Source organism: Lissotriton vulgaris, chromosome 3_1 (assembly GCF_964263255.1).
Source record: "Lissotriton vulgaris chromosome 3_1, aLisVul1.2, whole genome shotgun sequence".
NCBI classification, from domain to species: Eukaryota; Metazoa; Chordata; class Amphibia; order Caudata; family Salamandridae; genus Lissotriton; species Lissotriton vulgaris.
In genome coordinates this window covers 1,222,176,972-1,222,197,854 of record NC_141689.1, presented here as the reverse complement: position 1 = coordinate 1,222,197,854, position 20,883 = coordinate 1,222,176,972, and the positions used below count along the sequence as shown (strand labels likewise).

The following is a 20,883-nucleotide window of genomic DNA, read 5'->3' as shown; positions in this document are numbered from 1 at the left end:
CTCTCAACACATATCTTAATCACAGGTGAGAGTGGAGTTCAGCCTGTTCTACGAAATCCCGGTGAGGCAAGGCGCAGTTATTAAACTGTGTTGGAAGCTTAGAGCCCCCCCCACAAGCTTCACTTGCCACCATGTGTTGGTTGGAAATGAGGAGGCAGCCAAATCATTAAAATTCTTGGCCACTGGTCCTCCAGCGGGCCTTAAGTAGCTTATATCTGGAAAATGCCTGGAAATCAAATCTGGATTTACCTGCCTTCAAAAAGATCACCATAAGACTGCAAAACTACAATCCTGGACCATTGATAAGGCTGAGTTAGCCCAGAAAAGGTATGCATGGACAGTTCTGCACTCCAATACTTCTTGGAGCCTGCAACTTTATCTGAGAACCTGTATTTTAGCAACCACTCAACACTCACTATTGCTAGTTCGCATGGACACTTTTCCAATAAAAGACCTGGTTCCCACTTGGAACCAGTCCTGGCAGGACCTTGAATGTTGTCTATGTGGCCACAGCTAAGAAAGCTTACTTCACTTTTTGTGTGTTTGTCCAGCCGTCTTACATCTTAGCCGGAAAATGATATGCCCAACCCCGAGGGCCCTTCAGATCAGATCTTGTCATCCTGCAGTGATGGCCCTCATGAACGGTCACAGTATCCAGCTCTCTTTGAAAGTCACTAGGCTTCTGCTCCAAGTAAAAAAGGCTGTTAACAAAGCAAGCTCCGGGCCCTTTAAAACAAATCCGCCTTCAGCCAGTAGAAGCCTTGATCGCTTTACATACGTATGAACATCATGAAGCAATTTTTTTTTGTAACTAATCGCTTTACTCCAGGTTTTACAGTGGCCTACATTTTCCGACTCGTGGTAGGCGCGTTAATGAAGACATTGTCTGCATTTTATTGGCTTACAAGTATTATGAAAAATTACAAAGCAAATTTGAAATGTAACCAATTGCTTTTCAACTGTTTTATACAAGCTCATATTTTTGCATTTTTTGTAGATGCCCTAATGAAAACACTGTTGTTATTTTATCTTATGCCATTCAGCATATTTTAATATTGTTTGTGTATATTGCGATGATTTTAATTAATTTGCAATAAAGAACTTACTACTGTGAGGCCTGCCTCTCCCATAGGATAACATTGGGTTCGCTTATAACATTTAATAAGTGCTAACATTTGATTGGGAGCAGGTGGAAGTGTCCTGTATGGGCTAAAATTAATTGTAATTTAAAATCCTCTTTAATGATAAAGTCAGATTGTAGAATATACATTTTGAAATTGCTACTTTTAGAAAGCTGGCATTTTCCTGCCCTATATTCTCTGAGGCCTTCTAGGAGTTCCCAGCTGCATGGGCCTGTGAATTGCTCTTCCTCAGACAAGCATATTGGACTCAGACAGTGAACAATAGGACCTGGGTGTATCTGAGAGAGGGCCATCTTGCCAGAATGATAGGGGTGGAGCTGTTCCCTGCCCCACTTACATTTCAAAGGAGATGCCTCAGCACACTCACAAAGTACTAGACACCAGGCTTTTGTCACCCCAGGCATCTTGGGACCTGGGCAGGGAGGAAGGAAATTCCAGAAACATCTGTGTTGGGGGGGGGACTCCGGGAATTACTTCCACTTCAAACCTGGCACCAGCTATCAATAGTAGACCTTCAGACCAACTCTTTAGTACACTCCTAGACCTCTAGAATACTACAGAATGATTTATTTGTGCTCTAGAGGACTGTCCTACTGCTTGAGACCTGCTTTGCTTCTCAGGGGGCTGCCCTTCTGCTACCAGAGGAATGCCCTGCTGCTTGAGGCCTCCCTTGTTCTTCAGAGGAATTCCCTGCTGCTTGAGGCCTCCCCTGCCACTATAAGCTGAGAGGATGATCTCCTTGAACCCAGGACTGCGAGAGCAACTCCAAGGGTCAGTTGCCTGACCTCCTGTTCTGAGCTACTGGGACACAACTAGCTCCGGAGGACTTCCTGCAACAGACCAGCTGATAAGCTGTAACCGGCCCTGCCTGGAGCTGCAACTGGACCTTTCTGAGCCCTGCTGGCCTCTGTTTGATTTAGTTCCTTATCTGCAAGAGGTGCCTCCCCAGGTGCTAGAACTTTGGCTGGCATCAGTCAAGCTCCTCTTGTGAAATTCTCTGAATTGTTGAACTATGAGCAATGGACATTGAGATGGTAACTTTTTCAACAACCTGCTCCCTGTATCTGGCACGCACTCCAGTATGGTTGTTGTGAGCTTGTGACTTCACCCGAGCCTAGCATGGCCCGATACCCACGGTTAGCACTTTCTGCTTCTTAGTACTATTTTTACTTAAACCTTTAAAATTGTATATCTCCGATTGTACTGATTGGATTTTTGTCATGTTGGTCTCATTTCATCTATTAACCTTTACTCTATTGTTCTAAGTTAGTGTGGGATTTTTCTGGTGTTGTGTTTCCACTTTATTACTGTTTGTGTGCTGCATAACACTGTGCCTCCTAGTTAAGTCTGAATGCTTTGGTGTCAAGCTACCAGAGGGTTAAGGACAGGTTGATTTAAAGACTTTTGTGGTTCCCTCTGACAATGATTGCAGTTGTTGCGTGAGAAGGGTTTTCACCCCCTCAATCAAAGACCCAACTCTTCACACTTGCCTTCCTCTTCTTTTGTTTGTCACTCCCCTGGAGCATAACATTTAATATAATTTGATTAGCTGAAATATCCTTCCACAGCTCGCTTTTAGGTAAGTACTTTTTTCTCTTTGGTTAAGCACTCTATCAGAATTCATGTGTTTTCAAGTTTTTTCCATCATGTACTTTTTCCCTGCCAAATACAAACCCTTCATGTTGCTCTCTTGCTCGTGTGCTTCTTATCCTCGTTTGCGTGGTTCTACCCTACAAACTCCCCCATACAGCTGCGCTCCGTGTTACTCTACATGGTGTGCTGTTCCCCATGCCCCTGTGCTGGTTTCTTCCCTGCATTCTGCTCTCTCTCTCATGTGCTACTCGCTCATCCCATCCCTGTGCTCCATGTTGTTCTCTCCTTCATGTGCTTCTCACCTGCTCCACTGGGATGCTCTCTCCCGCATGTGCCTGCTTGGATTCGCATAATGGCACCACTCACATCATTGGTACATTATTGGCCCTTCTCTTTTTCTGCTTTTATTTTTTGCCCATCCTGTTTATTGTGCCTTTCAACTTAACCACCCCACCTCCAAGATCAACATGTACCTGGTTTTATTAAGTAAAATACATTGGGGCTCATTACTATGTTGGGCAGAAAACCTCCGCCCGACAGTCACAATCTGCGCGACCGTGTCAGAGCCCTTCCGACTGACTTGGTAGATTCACAGTCCGACTGCCCTAATACGAATGTAAACCGGACGGTCATTCCGACTCGGTTCCGACCTCTTACGGGAGTATTCCTGTCGGTCGGAACCACACCGTAACCCCCTATGGTTATGTTTCTACCATTGGGATTAAGATGTCGCTTTGCAACAACCTTTCCGTGTCGGCCTGTCCGACATAAAAAAGCTGTCAGAGGGTGACTTTGGGAGCCTGTGTTACAGCCGGTTCTTGCGGTGTAACACGAGCTCCCATAGGAAACAATAGGAATCTGTCCGACCAGCGTTCGGTTGCACCATTATCCGGCGGTCAGAACCGCCGACCGCAAGTTGGTTGATTCCGCCCCCAACATCATAATGAGCTCCATTGTGTGTATGCTTCTCTTCAGGGCTGGACTGGGCACCAAAACCGGCCCTGGCAAAGTGCTCGGCCGGCCCCCCCAGGGATTGGGGGTGCAGCTGAGGTGTTTGACAGGGCCGGTTTCTGCCTATTTTTTTTTACAGGGGCCGATATTGCAGATATGCTGCAAAAAAGGCCCTATAAACAAAAACGCCCCCACCCCAGGGGCCCAAAACCGTCCCGACCCTGGCGGCCCACCGGGAAAATGCCCAGTTCCCGCTACAGTCAGTTTCTTTTGATTTCTGATAAAGGGTGGAATTGAAGGGTGCCCTGAGCACTGGTACAATCTAGTGAAAGGAGCAACATTCATTTAGTAATAGTATAGGACAGCCATTATTAGGGAGCAGTGGTGAACCCCTAAAAACCCCGGGCTCCGGTGCCACTGCACCTGCCGCACAATGGATAACTACGACCTACGGCAGCGTTGCCTCCGTTAGACTCTGCAAGGAAGGGGGCGAGAAGCTAGTCCCATTGTTTTAAACTGCGCGAGCATTAACTGGAGAATCGTCTGTGCTCACTGGAGTGAAAAAGTATGCTTTTGGGCTGGGAGACTATTAAGAAAAGATTATGATTTTTTTGTGCGTTTCCTCGTGGTGAGGGAGAAGCAGCGGAGAGCGGGAGGGGTAATATCCGCTCTACTCTGGGGAGGAGTGATACCAGTTTGTTTAATCCTACTCAAGGCAAAACTGGGATTCTGTAATTGTTTGGCGGAAAAAGAAGTCTTTCATAAATTACGCACGGGGGAAACACGGAGCTCAAATTCTCCTCAGCCCGATACCACCCCCCCCCCCCCCCCCCCCCCCCCACCACCACCAGCCCAGAAACTCTTCATCTATTCTTTTACATGTTTGTATCATTCCGGTGAAATTTTATGCTGTAGTCTGAACGGCCAAAGGTTAAGGTTAGAGCGAGTTAAATATTTATCCTCTCCCACCAGCCCGGTAATTGTTTCTATTTTCTCTGAGGCGCGTGCTGAAAACAGTGTTCCAATGTTTCCTCGCCCTCGCTGCATGATTGCTTTCACCGCAAATGAATAATGCAGCGAGTAATTCGGGCTTTTTGTAATGATTCAGGCGACAAAAAATGCCTGAATATCATGCTTTATTTATGCCGCCATTTTGCCCTGGCGAGAAGATTTCGGGCAGGTGCTGGCACAGGAGCGCTGAAAGCATTAATTTAAATTTTAGGAAAAAGCACCTTCTGAAAAAAAAAAGTAGAGTCGTGAACAGGTGTGTTATGCCTGCACGGGTGGCGCAGGAATGTTTGTGAACAATTTATTCCTTCTCATATTTGATCTAGACAAATTCGGAAAGTATTTTATGTAAATCAGACAAGTTTAAATAGAGATCAAATGGGTTTTCTAATTAGCGAATTTATATAGTGTTACCACAAACTTGCCAGGCACGAGGCACAAACGGGACTGTCATCACATGCCAAGCTAACATGGCGACGTTCTGCTAAGGCTCCAGAGTCGAATGGCATCAGCTTCTGTCAGATAAGGGTGCCCATCCACTCTTTGCTGTGCTGCCAATACGAGGTCAACTTCCCATTCTTATTTCACAGGGCACCTCCACATGCAGAGACACTTAGCGTGGCCAGAAATACTTTGCGCACAGGGCCACATCAGAGGTCATCTGCTGGGGAGCAGGGGATGATTATGAGTCACAAAGCACATTTTTGGGGTTTAACTCCACAACCTTTTGTAAAATGTGTCCCTTGAGCAGATATTGACCTTATTAAGTCTGATTACCATGTCAAGCCAGGTCTGGCCGCTCAGTGGACTAAGTCGTCCACTGCAAGGGCCTGTGTTCAACCTCATGGTCACAGGTTCAAATCGTGGCAGGTCCACTCAGCCTTTCATCCATCTGAGGACGATAACCTGAGTACCATTGAGTTGGGTAAAAATAAACGTCTGTCATTAAGCCCTAAGATGCCCACAGGTGAACGTGCACTTTACAAACACACGTTATGTCAAACTGTATTTGAGATCCAAGCCCTTTACCTCTTTTTGGAGTAAGAGTTGACTGCTCACCAGTAGCACATTTGGAAAGACAAGTTTACAAAAGGATTTACTCCGTCCTCTAAATTGAACTCATAGCTTGAAGACCTGGAACCCCAATGGTAAGCAACAGTATCCATCAGGGTACCAGCCCAGTAGCCATCTATTTGCCAGGATCTAAATAAATATACTTCTGCTTTTTCTTTCATAAGAAAACATTTAAGAGGGGGGTGGGGGTCATAAATAGGCACAACACTGTTAGCAAGTACTGGGTTCAAACTGGAATGGCATGGGGAGCAAACAATCAATGGATTTAGGCCCAGATCTTTGTACTGGGATGATGTATGACATTGTTCTGCATTCTGTCCATCAATTGTTCTTTTTGCATACAAAAACAACTTGGCAGGAACCTTACCACCGAGGGCAACTCAACTCCATTAGTCTTAACTTCTAATCACTTTACTTAAATATACTGGAAATAAACGTTAAATTATTCATCTGGGTAGGGTCCTCAAGGAAACAAATTGCTGGGATTAAAATTAGCATAGATAAGTAGCATAAAATGAAATCAGTATTTTTGCACTCAAGGTCGGTCTTTAAAAGTAATATATAATGTATGTCCGTCAATTTTTCTAGTTGCAAAGATACATCATTTTTGTTGCTGTCCAAAAACTTGTGATAACCAGAACCATCAACCAAGCTATGGCTTACATGTTTTTAATGGGTTAGAACCATGCATTATGTCATAAGATAAAATCAACTAAACAAAAAATGAGTATAAAATAAATCTATGCAAATTTTAAATGTACCCAAGAGTCTGCACCTTTGATTTATCCATGATGCTAGACTAATCTAAGTGTGACTTTTTTAAATCTCCATTTTGTTCCAAAAATATAGAGAACTTCAGCAGATAATAACAAATGTACTGGGATCCAATCAAGCCATATTGAACTAAATTCCAGTCTAGTTTTCACTAATGCCCACGGATAGGCTGACCCAGAGCCCAAATACTACAGCAATTCCACATGAAAGTGGGATGAAAATGGGTATTTTAAGCCATAGCTGTTATGTTTACTGGGCATTCGGAGTAAAAAAGGAACAAGAATCGATGCAAGCCACACCCTCCTGGACTAACTCTGGACCTCTAATTATCAGAAATGCCCAGGATTGGTAGGGATCCCTGGGTTCCAGCCAACCCCAGGCCCAAATATTTCGACCATCCCTCATGGGACATAAGAGGAAATCGGGATTTCTCTTGGTGTAGTTTGACACATGGGCTTTCAGACAGGTAGTAAATATTCTCAATGTGCCTACTTGGGGGGGCAGAAAGATTGTCTGAGGGTAAAGGTGGGAGAGAAGTCGCATGCCAGGATGGGACAGCACCCTACCCCACCCCATTCCTTCTTTCGAAACCAACCCATGGTATCTAGTAGGTTTTTTTACCCACTCAGGTAGAAATATTGGGAGAACTGATAGACTGTTTGGTGGCCTCCGGTGCTGCATGGTGGATCTGTAGGCCAATGTGAGTACAGACCAGCCTCCCCACACAGCTCCTTTTTCTGGCCTGCAACCTGCAGTGTCGTGGGCTTTTTGCCCCACTGAAGCAAGCAGACGGAGTGTAAAATCTCTAAATGGCTCGAGGGGTCGGAAAAACTGTTTAGAACTTGGCATATGCTGGGAGGTGTAGTCCAAAGCCAGTATGAGCAGGCTCCAAACCCAATTCTTTTGTAAAAATGTTTTACTCTGTTTGCTTTCTGCTCCACTGAGATGAGCAGATTGGGGGTAAACCCCCAAACTGTCCATCCCTTCAGAGGGCCAACAAGACTTATATGGGTTGTATGAGAATATCGAAAATAAAAATATTGACATTCCAGAACATTGTGCCAAAAATATTGTCTACAGAAATATTAAGTTTACATAAGTTGTAAACTACCAAAATATTGAGAGAAAAAATAATGAAACAGAATATTGACAAAAACAAGGCAAGTTTATTAAAAAAACATATTTATAGAACTATATATTATTTATTTCGAATATTAAAATGCTAAGTAATATTATAATTCAAAATAAATAGTTTTATTAAGTAATGTAAATTAAATATACATGTATATACTTTAAAATTATTTTTAAAATATTAAAGCGAAAATATTACCAGTAACTCAGAAGTAAAAATTAACAAACGTATTACTAAAACCTATTTGCAACTTAATTTAAATATTACAATTAATATACAATCGTTTTAATTAATACTGTGAAGTAAAAATATGAATGAATTATCTTTCCATGCATATACATAAAAAATATGAAAGCAGTCTTTAAAGTATTAACAAAAATTACATGAATAATATTAATAATGATTTAAAAACTTAGCATTAACAAACATAAATTAAAAACATATATTACACTTAAGTAATAACATGAATATAAAAATGTATAAACATTTTTAAAAAAAATAAATATAAATAATAAAGCAAAAAGAAAACATTTACAAAATGTTCAATAATCAAAAATAAATAGCACTAGCAACATTGTTGGACTTCAATAGTCAGATTGACTGTTCTAAACAAAAGTAGGAAATGTGTTGTACTTTGAAGGGGTTAGATTTGCTATTCTCACTCTAGCGTAAGCAACAGCAAGGAAAGTGCTGAACTGAAAGCAGGTAAAGTGTTGGACTCTGGAGGGGTTAGATTTTCTATTCCCACTCTAACATAAGCAAGAGCAGGGAAAGTGTTGGATGTTGGAAGGGTTGTACATGCTATTCCCACTTCAAACCGATGGTGCCTTGTGTTAAATTTGCATTTAATTTTCCCTTCAAACGTAATTGTTAAGTGTTTTTTGTGTTGGTGAATTTGGGGGTTTAAGTCATTCAGTGCCCAACGATAGTTCCAAAATTTCGGACCTGCTTCTATGTTAGTGGGTTATACAGCCTTTTTTTTCTTCAAAATATCTTCACTGTATGCTAAGCTTAGATCCCACTCTGGTTTTCAACTATAGCTTTTGACTGTTTGACTGGTGTTAGATGATGGCTCCGCCCACAACATTTCTCTGGTTGTCACCATTGCTGAGGGATTGTGTGCATGTGTTGAAGGATTGTGTGAATATCAATCCTATATGCCAGGAAAGAAGTTCTTGAGGAAATAAACAGTCACTAAAGCCGTTTTGGGGTGCTAAATGATACATACTGGGCAAAAACTGTTTATTAATGAGTGAAGAGGACACAATGGATGGTGAAGGTGAACTTCTGGATCTTCTACCTCCCTAAGTCTGGCAGAGAGGGTCCTTTTGTTGTAGCAGGACAGTGAATCTGCGGTATTGTTGAAAATAAATGCAGGCCTGCCCTTTTAATATATAAGCGCCACAGGGTGTTCCAGGGCCAGGGATGTTAGCACAGTGTTTATTGCGGCGGAGGGCATGCAGCACCCTCCCCAAACCTCTTGAGGCCCAAGAGACCCCATTCCATGGGGCCAGTATCTAAATTAATGGGCACAATGGGAGTTGACTAGAGGCGGCAGGGGTCACGGGGGCTTTGGCGCTCAGCATGCATGGTACAAGTACAATGTCCAGCTCCCGGCAGCCACCCCTGAGGATGCTGGCTGGGGTGCAGGCAGTGGCGCAGGGACCTTGGACCTCCCTCCATGGCTCTCCAACTTTATAAACAAGAGTGGGTGACACCAGAAACATGAAAAATCACAGGAAAAAAATAATTATAGATGAGTGGCTCACTGCTCTGCCAAGGATCACCTCATAATGCCCTGTGAGGACTTTTTAGTCATAAAAAGGGGACAGGAGCACCACCAAGCATTTTTCAAATGTTCTGGAGGGCTGCAAGGAGCACAGCAGCCCCCCAGCAAAATGTAAAACAATACGGCAAGTCTCCTGAGTCATTAAATCCATGACCACAGGACAGCTTACCATATATTGTGAAAGCACTTTCAGGTGCAGCTGTATGCTTCAGCTGGAGTGCATGTTAAAACAAGCATTTGCAATGCAACAGGTCTCAAATTTCTAAGAGTTACAGCTTTTGGTGTAAATGACAATGTGTTTACCTATGTGTTTTGGTTGGGAGTGTAGTGTACACGTGGTGTGGAGTGGAATTATGTGGGTTGTATTGTAATTGTTAGTTGCAGTATGATGTGTAAATGTGTTGTGTGTATTGGAGGTATGTGGTGTGTTATGGAATGGTGGTGTGTTTTTGAAATATGTGGTTTGGTGTGGAATTATGTGGTGTGTGTATTGGAAATGTGTGGAGTTGAATTGTGTGGTGTCATGAAAGGAAGGAAGTAATGCATCTGTTTACGAGTATATTTTAAAATTAAGAACCCACACTGTATTTCCTGAGAGACACAAGCCCAGGAGATACAAGCTCCAGGGAGACATGTGTCAGATAAAACCATATTTTTAACCAAATGTCAAAAGGATGTGAGGATTTGGCGTAACGGATAGGGCTGCCGACCTTGAAGCTGGGGAACCAGGTTCGAGTCTGTCATTGGCTCAAACATCCTGTGATTCAGGGTAAATCACTTAATCTCCCCGTGCCTATAAATGAAAGTGTTTAATGAAACTGGTTCTCATGTAAAGTGCTCTGATACCTTCGGGAAAAGTGTATGTCAAATAAAACTGCAACAAAAAAATGTTACATTTTCCACATCCCATAAAATTAACATCATTGACATAGTCCAATGCAATTTGAATAACAGGACACAGATACCACCATACCATTGAGTGTGAAGCTGTCAAACACTGACTTTGACAAATTATACCATCCGCACCTAACAGCCGAGCTCAGTGAGCATTTCTCATACAAAACGGAGCTGCACCCACAGCTCTGATAGTTTGTGTTGTCATAAAAACGACAACTTCCTTGGTGCACTGTGTCCCACGTCCAGAAACTCACTGTCACTTCCATAGTTTATTACACTTCCATCCTACTGGACCAAGATGGCTGGGAGAGTCTTCCCTCAGACTATGGTGTAATTATGTTTGGAACCGGTATGAGTATTAACAAGCATTTAACGATTCCGGGAGTAAGACTTGGGGAGGGGGTGGGAGCAGTTCAACACCAAATAGAACAGACAAAGGGGCATATGTACAAGAACTGCTGCTAACTAACGCTAATGCTAGTTAGCGGCAGTTTTATTAACACAGCCTATCACCAAACATTATCGCTCTTTTAGCGAAGTATTTACAATACGTCGCTACATGGCGTTAGTTTCAGGTAGCTGCTGTGAAAACGGCTGGTAACTCTAGCGTGAAGGCGATACAAATTCTGACGTTAGCGGGCAAAAACTGACAAAAGGCCCATTAGCGGCAAAAAAACTCACGTTGGTCAGCCCAACGTGACTTTTTTGTCGCTAGAGGCAAAAATAGCATATAAGTTTACCTCCAATGAAAAATAAGAAATAAACCCAATGGAATGCAAAATGGAGCAGCCAGGGCTAAGTGCGGCACAGATCAACACTCCCCCGGAGCCCCCCAACAGCCAGGATGACCAGCCAGAGTCCCATTGGAAGAGGAAATTCAGGGCTACATCTATGAAAAGAGGCGCATCGCTGTGCCAAACCAGTGATGCACCACTTTTCATTGCGCAATACTTGCAACACCATGGCATCCAAAAACTTTAAAGCACGGACAGTCCTAGGGGCCCAGAGACCTCAATGGGCCTGCGTCTGGGACCCGGAATGGGATGCAAAGGTACTGTGGTGTCGCTGGGTCATGGTGGTAGACATTGAGGCGCGGCAATCACCCTTACCTGGTGGTGAAATCTGGCGGGTCGCATGGAGATACGTTGCTGACTTGTGTGAAAAGACTGCTTTGAACCCTTTGGAGCTGTGAACGGTAGAGGCGCTCCTGCACACCAACATAGGAAGGTCTGCATCGCATACTCCGATCCACCACTACCACGGGGTGCATGGAGGAGATTATCAATAGTGTGCCGTGCCTCTCTGCATCACAGGCCGTAGGATGTTGTGCTGGCTGGATGCTGTGGAAGGTGAGGCCCCTGAGCTGTACCAAACTTGTGAAGCGGGAGTGCTCCAACTTTGCACCTAAGGGGGCCCTGCTGCCACACTTGCATCAGGAGGTTCTCCAGCAGACATGGCGGCGACTGCTATACCCAGGCTTGTGAAATCCCACCTGGCTGAGGCTCCAGTTGGCTGAGTCAGAGATTTGAAGGGAGTGTAACTCATTGAGCCCTGGTGTCAATGTCCAGGTGAGGAGAAGGTGGGACGAGTAGCGGAGGAGGCCCGGGGGCGGGTCGGGACCAGGCCTAGCGCCTGTGGGTGAAGCACACCATGCCCTGGGAATCCCTGAACTGCGGCTGACCTACATCACCGAGGGCACAGCACATGACTGGTGGGGAACTCCACTAACTCGCTCAATTTGCTGAGAACGGCCATTGGTGGCAGTGGATGCCAGGGGCTCGGGCCTGTTCTGGCCCAGGCCCTTGGGTATGTAGCTTGATCCGCTGTTACTTGCTAGGGAACTGGGAAACACGGAATCTGGTCGCCACTGTCAGATCGGAAGAGGCAACCGGGTGGTGCTGCCTTTCCTTGCCCCCTGTTAGTTTGCTTTTGGGTGTACTGGGGACTAACCCTTAGTGAACTTCCTCTTTCCACAGCGCTGCGCTGTCTGGTTGCTGCTGCTGCTGTCCCCATCTGCTGCTGCTGTTTCCTCTGACACGGAGGTTAGGTGTTCAAGCCCCTCCTCCACCGGCAGGCTCCAGCCCGCGCCTCATCCCTGGTGGTCCAGTGGTAGAGCGTCACTGCTCTGCAGCTTGAATGCCCTCCTGTCCCTCTCATCTGCTGTTCCTGTTCATCTTTCTGCTCGTCTCCATTGCTTTCCTACGTTTTTCTTTATTTTTATATCTTTTCTGTGTTTGGCTTTGTTTTTCCTGTGCTTTTTTGCAGTTCCTTTTTCCCTATCCTCTCCCTCATTGCCACTGCGATCGCCCATGTCCCCGCTCCCTCCAGTGTCCTTTCCTGCATTTCCCCCCTCACAGCTGTCCAGCCCCCCTGCAGCACTACTTAATGGCGGACGCTGTGTGGCTTGTCTGTGTCCGTCTGGCCCTGTACCATGCCCAGCACCAGGGACCCTACCTCTCGGACACTCCACCACTACGACGCCAGCACCCTCCTCGCCCTCAACCATGGACACCACGCTGCCTGCCCTCTAGCATCACCGAAGAATACCCTTGTACCCTGAACCTGTAAAAACTGCAAACACACCTTCTGCCACATCAGCACACCAGCGCCTCTTGCCACCCAGCTGACCAACATCTGGGACCTCCTCGACGCCACCTCTTCAGACATCGCCTTCTTCACGGAAACCTGGACCAACCTCTGCACTGAATGGACATCGCCATTGCCATCCCTGACGACTTCTGAATCATCCACAAGGACCACCCAAACCTCCAGGAGGAGGCATTGCCATTGTCTACAAAAGCACACTCCGACTGACCATGCACTCTAATGACCCAAAGGTGACAATGGAACACCTCCACTTCCAGATTCATACCAACCCCAACACCATCCTCTGCGGCACCCTCATCTACAATCCCCCCAGACCACCATTCACCAATGCCATTGTAGGCCTCATTGCACCCCAGGCTCTCCCATCCACCGACTATATCCTACTGGGAGACCTCAAGTTCCACCTGGTCAACCCCAGAAAACCACTGCGCTCCTGCGGAACCTTGCCAACATCGTACTCAAGCAGCTAGTCACCGCACAATCCCACATAGTCAGACACACGCTCGAGCACATCGTCTCTGCCAGCGGGAACTTCTACTACCGCCACACCACCGAACTCTCCTGACTGACCATCATTGTATACATCATATCTTCACCATGCCCACAGTATACCACCGCCATCATCGCTACCACCCTCAGCTGGATCATGGCCACCGACGAAGTTCTCAACTCCCTCAGCAACACCACTCCGCCAACGCTTACAGACGCCAACACCGCAGGGCGCAACCTCCACCGATGGATCTCCAACTGCGCCGACACCCTAGCATTCCTCAAGACAAGACCAGGCAAACAGCATTCCAAGAAGGCCAACTGGTTCACTCCCGCCCTCCACTAGTCCAGACTCACATGTAGACATCTTGAGAAGTGATGGAGCCACAACATCAATCCGCAACACAGTCACCCTTGCACCATGGCGCAAAGGTGCCTGCGCTAGTGCATGGCAGCCATTGTGCACCAGCGTAGGGGAAAATGCAGGGGGCCTTATTCATGAGCCCCTTCAGACAGTTTCACTCTGCCAGTGCATCATTTCCTTGAAGTACTTGCAGAGTGATTCTTACACCACGTTGTGCCGTATTTGCAAAGTGACGCATCTAGGCATATGCGTGACCTTGTGAAGCCCTGTGCCACATTATACCTGCATCAGGTATGATGTATGCAGGGTGGACGTTCCCACGCAACAAAGCCTCATAGGAGTGGCGCAGTGAAATCCATTCGATTTCACTGCAACAATTGTAGGATGCCACTGCGTCAGTACCTTACGCCTGCCTCATGGCCAGCCTAAGGGTGACACAGTGCCACAGGGATAGGCTGGCGCCATACATTGCTGGAGTTGTGTCATGCTTGTGACACAACTGCAGCAATGCATGACTTTAGCGCTGACAGATACAACAGGATTCCAGACGTATCTTTCAATAATTAAGTCATGGAGCCCTGTACAGTGAATACAGCGCATACATGGTGTCGCAAGAAGGGCGTAATGAAGGGTGGGCATTCCCACGGAACAAAGCCTCTTAGGAGTGGCGCAGTGAAATTCATTAGATTTCACTCCAACAATTGTAGGATGCCACTGCGTCAGTACCTTACGCCTGCCTCATGGCAGGCATAAGGGTGACACAGTGTCTCAGGGATAGGCTGGGCCCAAGGATTGCTGGAGTTGTGTCATGCTTGTGACACAACTGCAGCAATGCGTGACTTTAGCGCTGACAGATACAAAAGGATTCCAGACGTATCTTTCATTAATTGCGTCATGGAGCCCTGTACAGTGAATACAGCGCATACACGGTGTCGCAAGAAGGGCGTAATGAAAAGTGGTGCAACGCTGTTTTGTCGCAGCGATGCAACACTTTTCATGAATGAGGCCGAGGAATGTGCCCTATCTTATTGATGGTTCGCATTCCTGCCCAGTAGTTTTGTTGCAGGGCATCGCACCAACATTCCTTGCAGCACTGTCCAGCACCAAAACCTTATGAAATGTGGCCCCAATGTTTGCACTATTTTTAAGACCAGCTATTGTCTGGTCTTATAAAACTGCCTCTAACTGCAGTTAGAGGCAGTTTTTTGGGTTTTGCACCATACAAGGAATTCCTTGTAAATATTGCAAAGTGTGGTTAGCAGCAGTTTTGCAAGGGAACGCCTACCTTGCATCTCATTTTCATTAACTCCAGCTAAAGAAGTATCGATCTTAAAAATTCACATTTTCCAGAGCAAAATGCCGCTATCTGAGGTTAGCGGCAACCTGTAAATAAGGCGATAAAAAAAATCTGCTGTAACGTCAAAAAATGTACGCTACGGTGGCGTTAACTCATTGAACATATGCTCCAAAGTCTGTTTTGATGTACAGCAGCATCCAGTATCCTTGACCGCATTGTGACAGTCAATCACAGTGCCCATCATAATACAATGTGTGTGTTTGCATGTTTGCTGTGGTACTCCTTGGGATATATTTCATATAGTAACCTTAAACCACAATGTGCGTTCTTAAACGGTCTTCTACACCTGGGTGGCAGTCACAGGAGTGCTGAAGCTATTAGTGCCGAGTACATTAACGCTTTGGTCATCCCTGGCACAGATTTCTTTTATCTCGTAATTTGCTTGTGGCATCTGAATACTGGGCCAAATGTACTACTTTGTCGTCTCTAAGTTATGGCCATACTAGTGACGTGATGTCTATGAGAGTGCATGGGGAACAACTGTGTTACGGTATATTTTAGTAGACTGATTGGGCGACAGTTGTGGTTAAGGTTCAGAGAACGGGACACTATTGTACCTCCCAAATACATCATGTCTGTGAGACAGGTGTGCATACTTTACCCAGAGTGCAGCAATTCAGTATTTCTGCACTCCTGTACATGGTTGTGGAATGGAATCGCTGACCCTTTCTCTGTGTGAGGTTGAGAAGGCAATACTTTAACAGATAAGTAAGTCTGACTAACGCACAGCACAACTGACTTTTACTTGAACATGCTTAACTTGTAGACAAGCCATGCATTGCTAAGTACCTCCCATATTACATCACTAATGACATGTCCTATGATATAATTGATAACATTACTGCAACATCTGAAATTACATCATGAATGACAACACTGTGCACAGTGGGGCGTGAGTCACTTCAGGGCACGAGTTATAGTTACTGGAACCTGGAAGAAAATGCTACCTGTTAATTCAGGTTGAGTCATTGGTTTAAGCAGATCACTTAGCTGGATGTGGGTACAGTGAGGAGGCAGGTCTGAAATACGGCCTTGTGTGTCTTCACGGCTTGATCACGACAGCCCACCCATCCCTGAAAGCAGTGAATGGCATCTTAAAGCTACAATGGTGGAGGGTTCAACTGAAAAGATTCCAGAAACCACAGTTGCTGGCAGTTCCCTTCCTTCGACTCCAGAACACACACCAACGTTCTATTACGTCTTTCACTTTCTGCATTCCATACACCAGCTAAGACACACAGGGGATGGGGACATGGGATTTTAGATACCTCACTTTCTAACAAACAACAAAACAGCAGCCATTCTCTTACAAGTACAAGGACAATCATTCACAGTCACTCAATCTTCAACATGTCCAGCTTACACATCCACTCAACAACAATCTGTTAAACTCTCCAGTACCCACAGAGAGACAACAAACAGCAGTCACAGAAACACTGCAACAGGTCATGACATGAGGTTCCTCAAACCTCAAATAAAAAATAAACAAGCCAACTATATTGTGACTAACAAAGATCCAAGACATTGCAAGTCTTCTGATGTCCTCGGACATGTGGTTCAATCACCACATATCTGTATACTTTGAGAGATGCCTCACAACATTTAACATTTATGCACACAGAATATGTAGTCACAGAAGCCAAGTCATGTAAACTCCAGGGCTTGCAACCCACAGGCTTCCTTTGACAAAGGAATTCCCAGCCATCCATAAGTTTACACACTAAAGACATTAAACAAAACAAACACCGAAAGTATGACCATACATTTCGTCAACTCAAAAATCCCTTAACCAGACTCCAACACAAAACTTGCCATCACAATTACACTCATACACAATATCCCCAGATATCTAGCTCACTTTACTAAACTATACTGCAAACTCTCACAACTTTTCTATCTTCCGCAAGCAACACCCACATGCCCAGATGGACGTAACTGCACCACACACTCAAACACAAAAGTGTAGCATCATGGCCCACACCCTTTCACATCAGCTGGACACACCAACAAGACCAAATGCTAGGCTGAAAAAACCCCAATTGCTCAGCACTACGTCCTCTGGCTTGTCCACCAGAAAAAGACGGGAAGTCTGATGAACACAATCACGACAGCCTCCATTAGACGTATACTAAAAATTATTGACACAGTGCAACTATCAAACACTAGGGCAGCCCAGCAATATAACCACTGGCACCAGCCCATGTCACATAGTAAAGAAGTAATAACGTACAACACACTAGAATTACATCAAGCAATTCCATTAAAAACCAACACTGACCGACACTGAATAAAACACACCACAGAACAATCACAAATGTACTCAGCCTCCTGTACCACACTCCTAACAAATCTTCCGATTTTTAGTCGTGTAGGTGGGACATAAACAGGAATACGATGTGCTTACTCAAGAAGAAAATCTTAGAAAATAGCTATTGTGCTCTGAGAGTAAACATTTCTTACTTCCAGTAGTTCATGAGTATCTCGCACCCAAGCCTGGAATAAGATACCAGAACCTTATTCTCAAAAGTCCCTCAGGGGCAAAATGAGTGAGTGTGCCTGGTTTTTGCACCACCAGGTCACTTTGATATTTTAGAAGGAGTTAAGATGGGTGTGCTGCCCTTTTAGTAATAGAGATTGCACCTGACCCATCTCAAGGAAACATTCCATCCTTTGGCCCCCATGCAAGTGAGGAATCACTTTGCCTCTGCACCACCCTATTACAGACACAGGGGCAGGAGCAAAGGAGCTGCCAGGTAGAGCACTGACTGTGCGCTCTCCTAAATGGCACCCCTTGGAAAGAGGGAAAGATGGTCCTCTCCAGACATCTCATTGCAGGCAGGTACTATGGCTCACTGCAACCGCCTGAAGGGTATCTCTAACCATACACCCCCATTTAATTGCACACTGGTGGAGACCTGCTTAGTAAAAGGCAGACCGGCTGCTTCAAACAGCCAATCAGCTTTACTGGGGACAGTACATTCATTGTGATAGGATACACTGATGCAGTCTGCGCCCAGCGCGTCAAGTTAAAAATGCGCGCCGCGTAGACTAGGAAAGTGGGCCCTATCTGTGATATTGGCCCAGAAGTTTAAAAAAAACTGCTTATTGAGGTGTAACTCACATCAAAAGCAGGAGTAAAACACATTTACCCATAGAAAATACTTTGTGACTCAAGACTGATATTAAGGTTTGAGCCGCATCAAAGACAGCTGTAAGACACACCTTCTCATATAAATGACTCGTGAAGCGAGCACTCAGTGTTCCCCATTTCCTAACAGAAGCATCTCACAGAGCATACCAAATCACTCACATTCCTGACTGCCGGAGAATCTTCATGCCATCCGGTGGAATGCGCCTGGTCACATAGACTCTCGGCAGGTGCTTCCCGGCAGCCTTCATGGCTTCCACTCGGCAACAGGTGTGTATCTCCGAAGGCAGGAGCAGCCTCAGAGCCCTGAAATGAGAGATGTTCCACATGGCGCACCAGGACATATTTCAGACCCACCGGAAGACTTTGGACCGGGAGTTTGTGCCAGTTCAGTGAGCTCGCGGTTCATGCAAACATTGGGAGGATCTGTGATAAGGCCCTTTCCTCCAATGCCTGCCCAGCATGTTATTTTTACCTAGGCGACCTTTGGTGACGCAGCTTGCACTTCAAAGTTTTAAAATGTGACTGACAGGACACAGCAAACAGAAGATAAGTGGAAGGTGCTGTAATAGGCATTATGCATCATGTCAAAACCTGGACAATGCTACAGTATCTGGAAAATGCAACAGTGAACTAGGAAGAGATAAAGTGTATGTAATTTATTTTGTTTAATAGTCTCTCTTTTTATCTATGGTTTAATTATGGATTTTTGGATTCGTGTATGTGTTTTTCAGGCATGCCTCAGGAACTCCATCATTTGAATGAATGCATCTTTAGCATGCATTTGTTCTGCACACAAGTCGTTTTAGCGACCTGCCTTAGGGGGCGCTAGATATTGGAATAGTTTAATTTACTAATCCAGCTCAGTCTGCACAACAGTAAGGAAGGTGTTGGACTTTAATTGCAACACCACTTCACCATTGTGCCCCCCCCATCCCCCAAAGCAAGTCGTTGTCACGACTTGCGTGCAGCACAAATGTGTGCTAAAGAAGCATTTGTTCTGTTGCCGGTGCTGTGAAGGCACAGCATGATTCCGGCTTCGTCCTACAGGAGGTGTCCCCATCAGTGAGCGCCTCACAGAGTTACTACATTAACCGCTTTCCTGCGTGGGTAATTCCCCCACGGTGCAGAGGTGAGAGCGGCGCCGCGGTGCTCGTGACGAGACCAGGTTGTCATGAGTCCCCGTGGAGCTGTGCTCATGACGGCCTGGTCTCGTCACGACCCCGCCCACTGAATTAACCGTGCGTGGGCGGAGCGGCGCCGTTATGATGAGACCAGGTCGTCATGAGCACAGCTCCACCATGACTCATGACGAGCTGGTCTCGTCACGAGCACCGAAGGGGTTAACAGACTGTAATCTGCGGTTTATAGTGGCGTCAGTTTGAGAATGAATTTTTCCACTACCTATATATATATTTTTTTTTTCGTTCTTCACAAGCTACCAAAGTATTAAAGAGAGACACTACGCCTGGTGCATTATAATTGATTTATTGTTAAGTACCATCGTCTCGCCATGAAGCGAAAAACTCGCTTGTTTACAACAAAGTCAATTGTGGTAAAGGTAGTCCATTTGAATCTTGCACTAACCTGACAAAATATCAATGCCAACAAAACATAACACAGAGTGGATTTGGAGCACCTAAAAAAACCTTTTCTCACCGTCCATACATAAAAACACCGATTTAAACCAATAAGTTAGTGCTAAAATAGGAGGAAACGCACTGTCATCCATTTCAGAACTAACTCAAATTAGGGATTCAGCAGAAATTGCATTCCTCCTTTTTTGGAGACCTATAGTTCCGTGTTTTTAAACTTTTTGACATTCACTATTGGAAGCCGAGGGCCCCGCCTAATCAATTTCTACAATTCAAACCTCAAAAAAATGTTTACAACTGCATGAACGAGAACACATCAAACTAATGAGCAACTTATGATTTATTCTCTTTAACTCACAAACAAAAACATACTCAAAAATCTATTTTTTAGGAAGGTTAGAGCTTTGCAAAATTTTGATTTTTATCTAAAACACAAAGTGATATGCAAGACTTTAGCATATCTAGCATATCAGTTTGCCTTTTCTGCTTTTAATTCGCGCTCTCTTTTTGTCAGCGCATATCAGTGCTTCAGCTAAGTTCCGCCATCATCCATATTACTGTTTGCTGTACATGCGCTGCTCCTGCAAATACATCTAAGGATACCAACTTAATTTTCAGCCTCCAAACTCAACATTTCTTCACATTTTCATAGTGTTTTAAAATTTTCAGTTTTGCTTTTTTATGTGTGTATAATTAATCTGCTAATATTATTTAAGTTTTTAAATACTTCAATGCCCCCAGAGGTTCGCTTACCAGAGGTTAAAATTCACTGCTTGAGATTGTGAGGGTACCTATAGTTAAGTATACTAAATCTTTATATACATACCTTCACAATATTTTGGTAGTCCATATTCTGGCTGTGATATTTTGGAAGCACAATACTTAAAACTCAATATTTTGTTGGTGGACCTCCAATGACGCAGCTGGACTGTGAGTGGCCCTCCACATCAAAGGCCGGCCCTG

General features: G+C 45.0%; 1 protein-coding gene across 3 annotated transcripts in view; it reads right to left on the bottom strand.

Annotated features, from left to right (window-relative positions):
* The window catches only part of LOC147727677 (glyoxylate reductase/hydroxypyruvate reductase-like), a 311,029-nt gene extending 292,326 nt beyond the window's left edge, over positions 1-18,703 (bottom strand). For all 3 annotated transcript variants that reach the window (XM_086961680.1, XM_086961681.1, XM_086961682.1), the window contains exon 1: positions 18,488-18,703. In XM_086961680.1, the coding sequence (XP_086817806.1) occupies positions 18,488-18,669 (182 nt within the window). In that variant the 5' untranslated portion in view covers positions 18,670-18,703. The remainder of the gene's footprint in view (positions 1-18,487) is intronic.
* Positions 18,704-20,883: the final 2,180 nt, after the last annotated feature.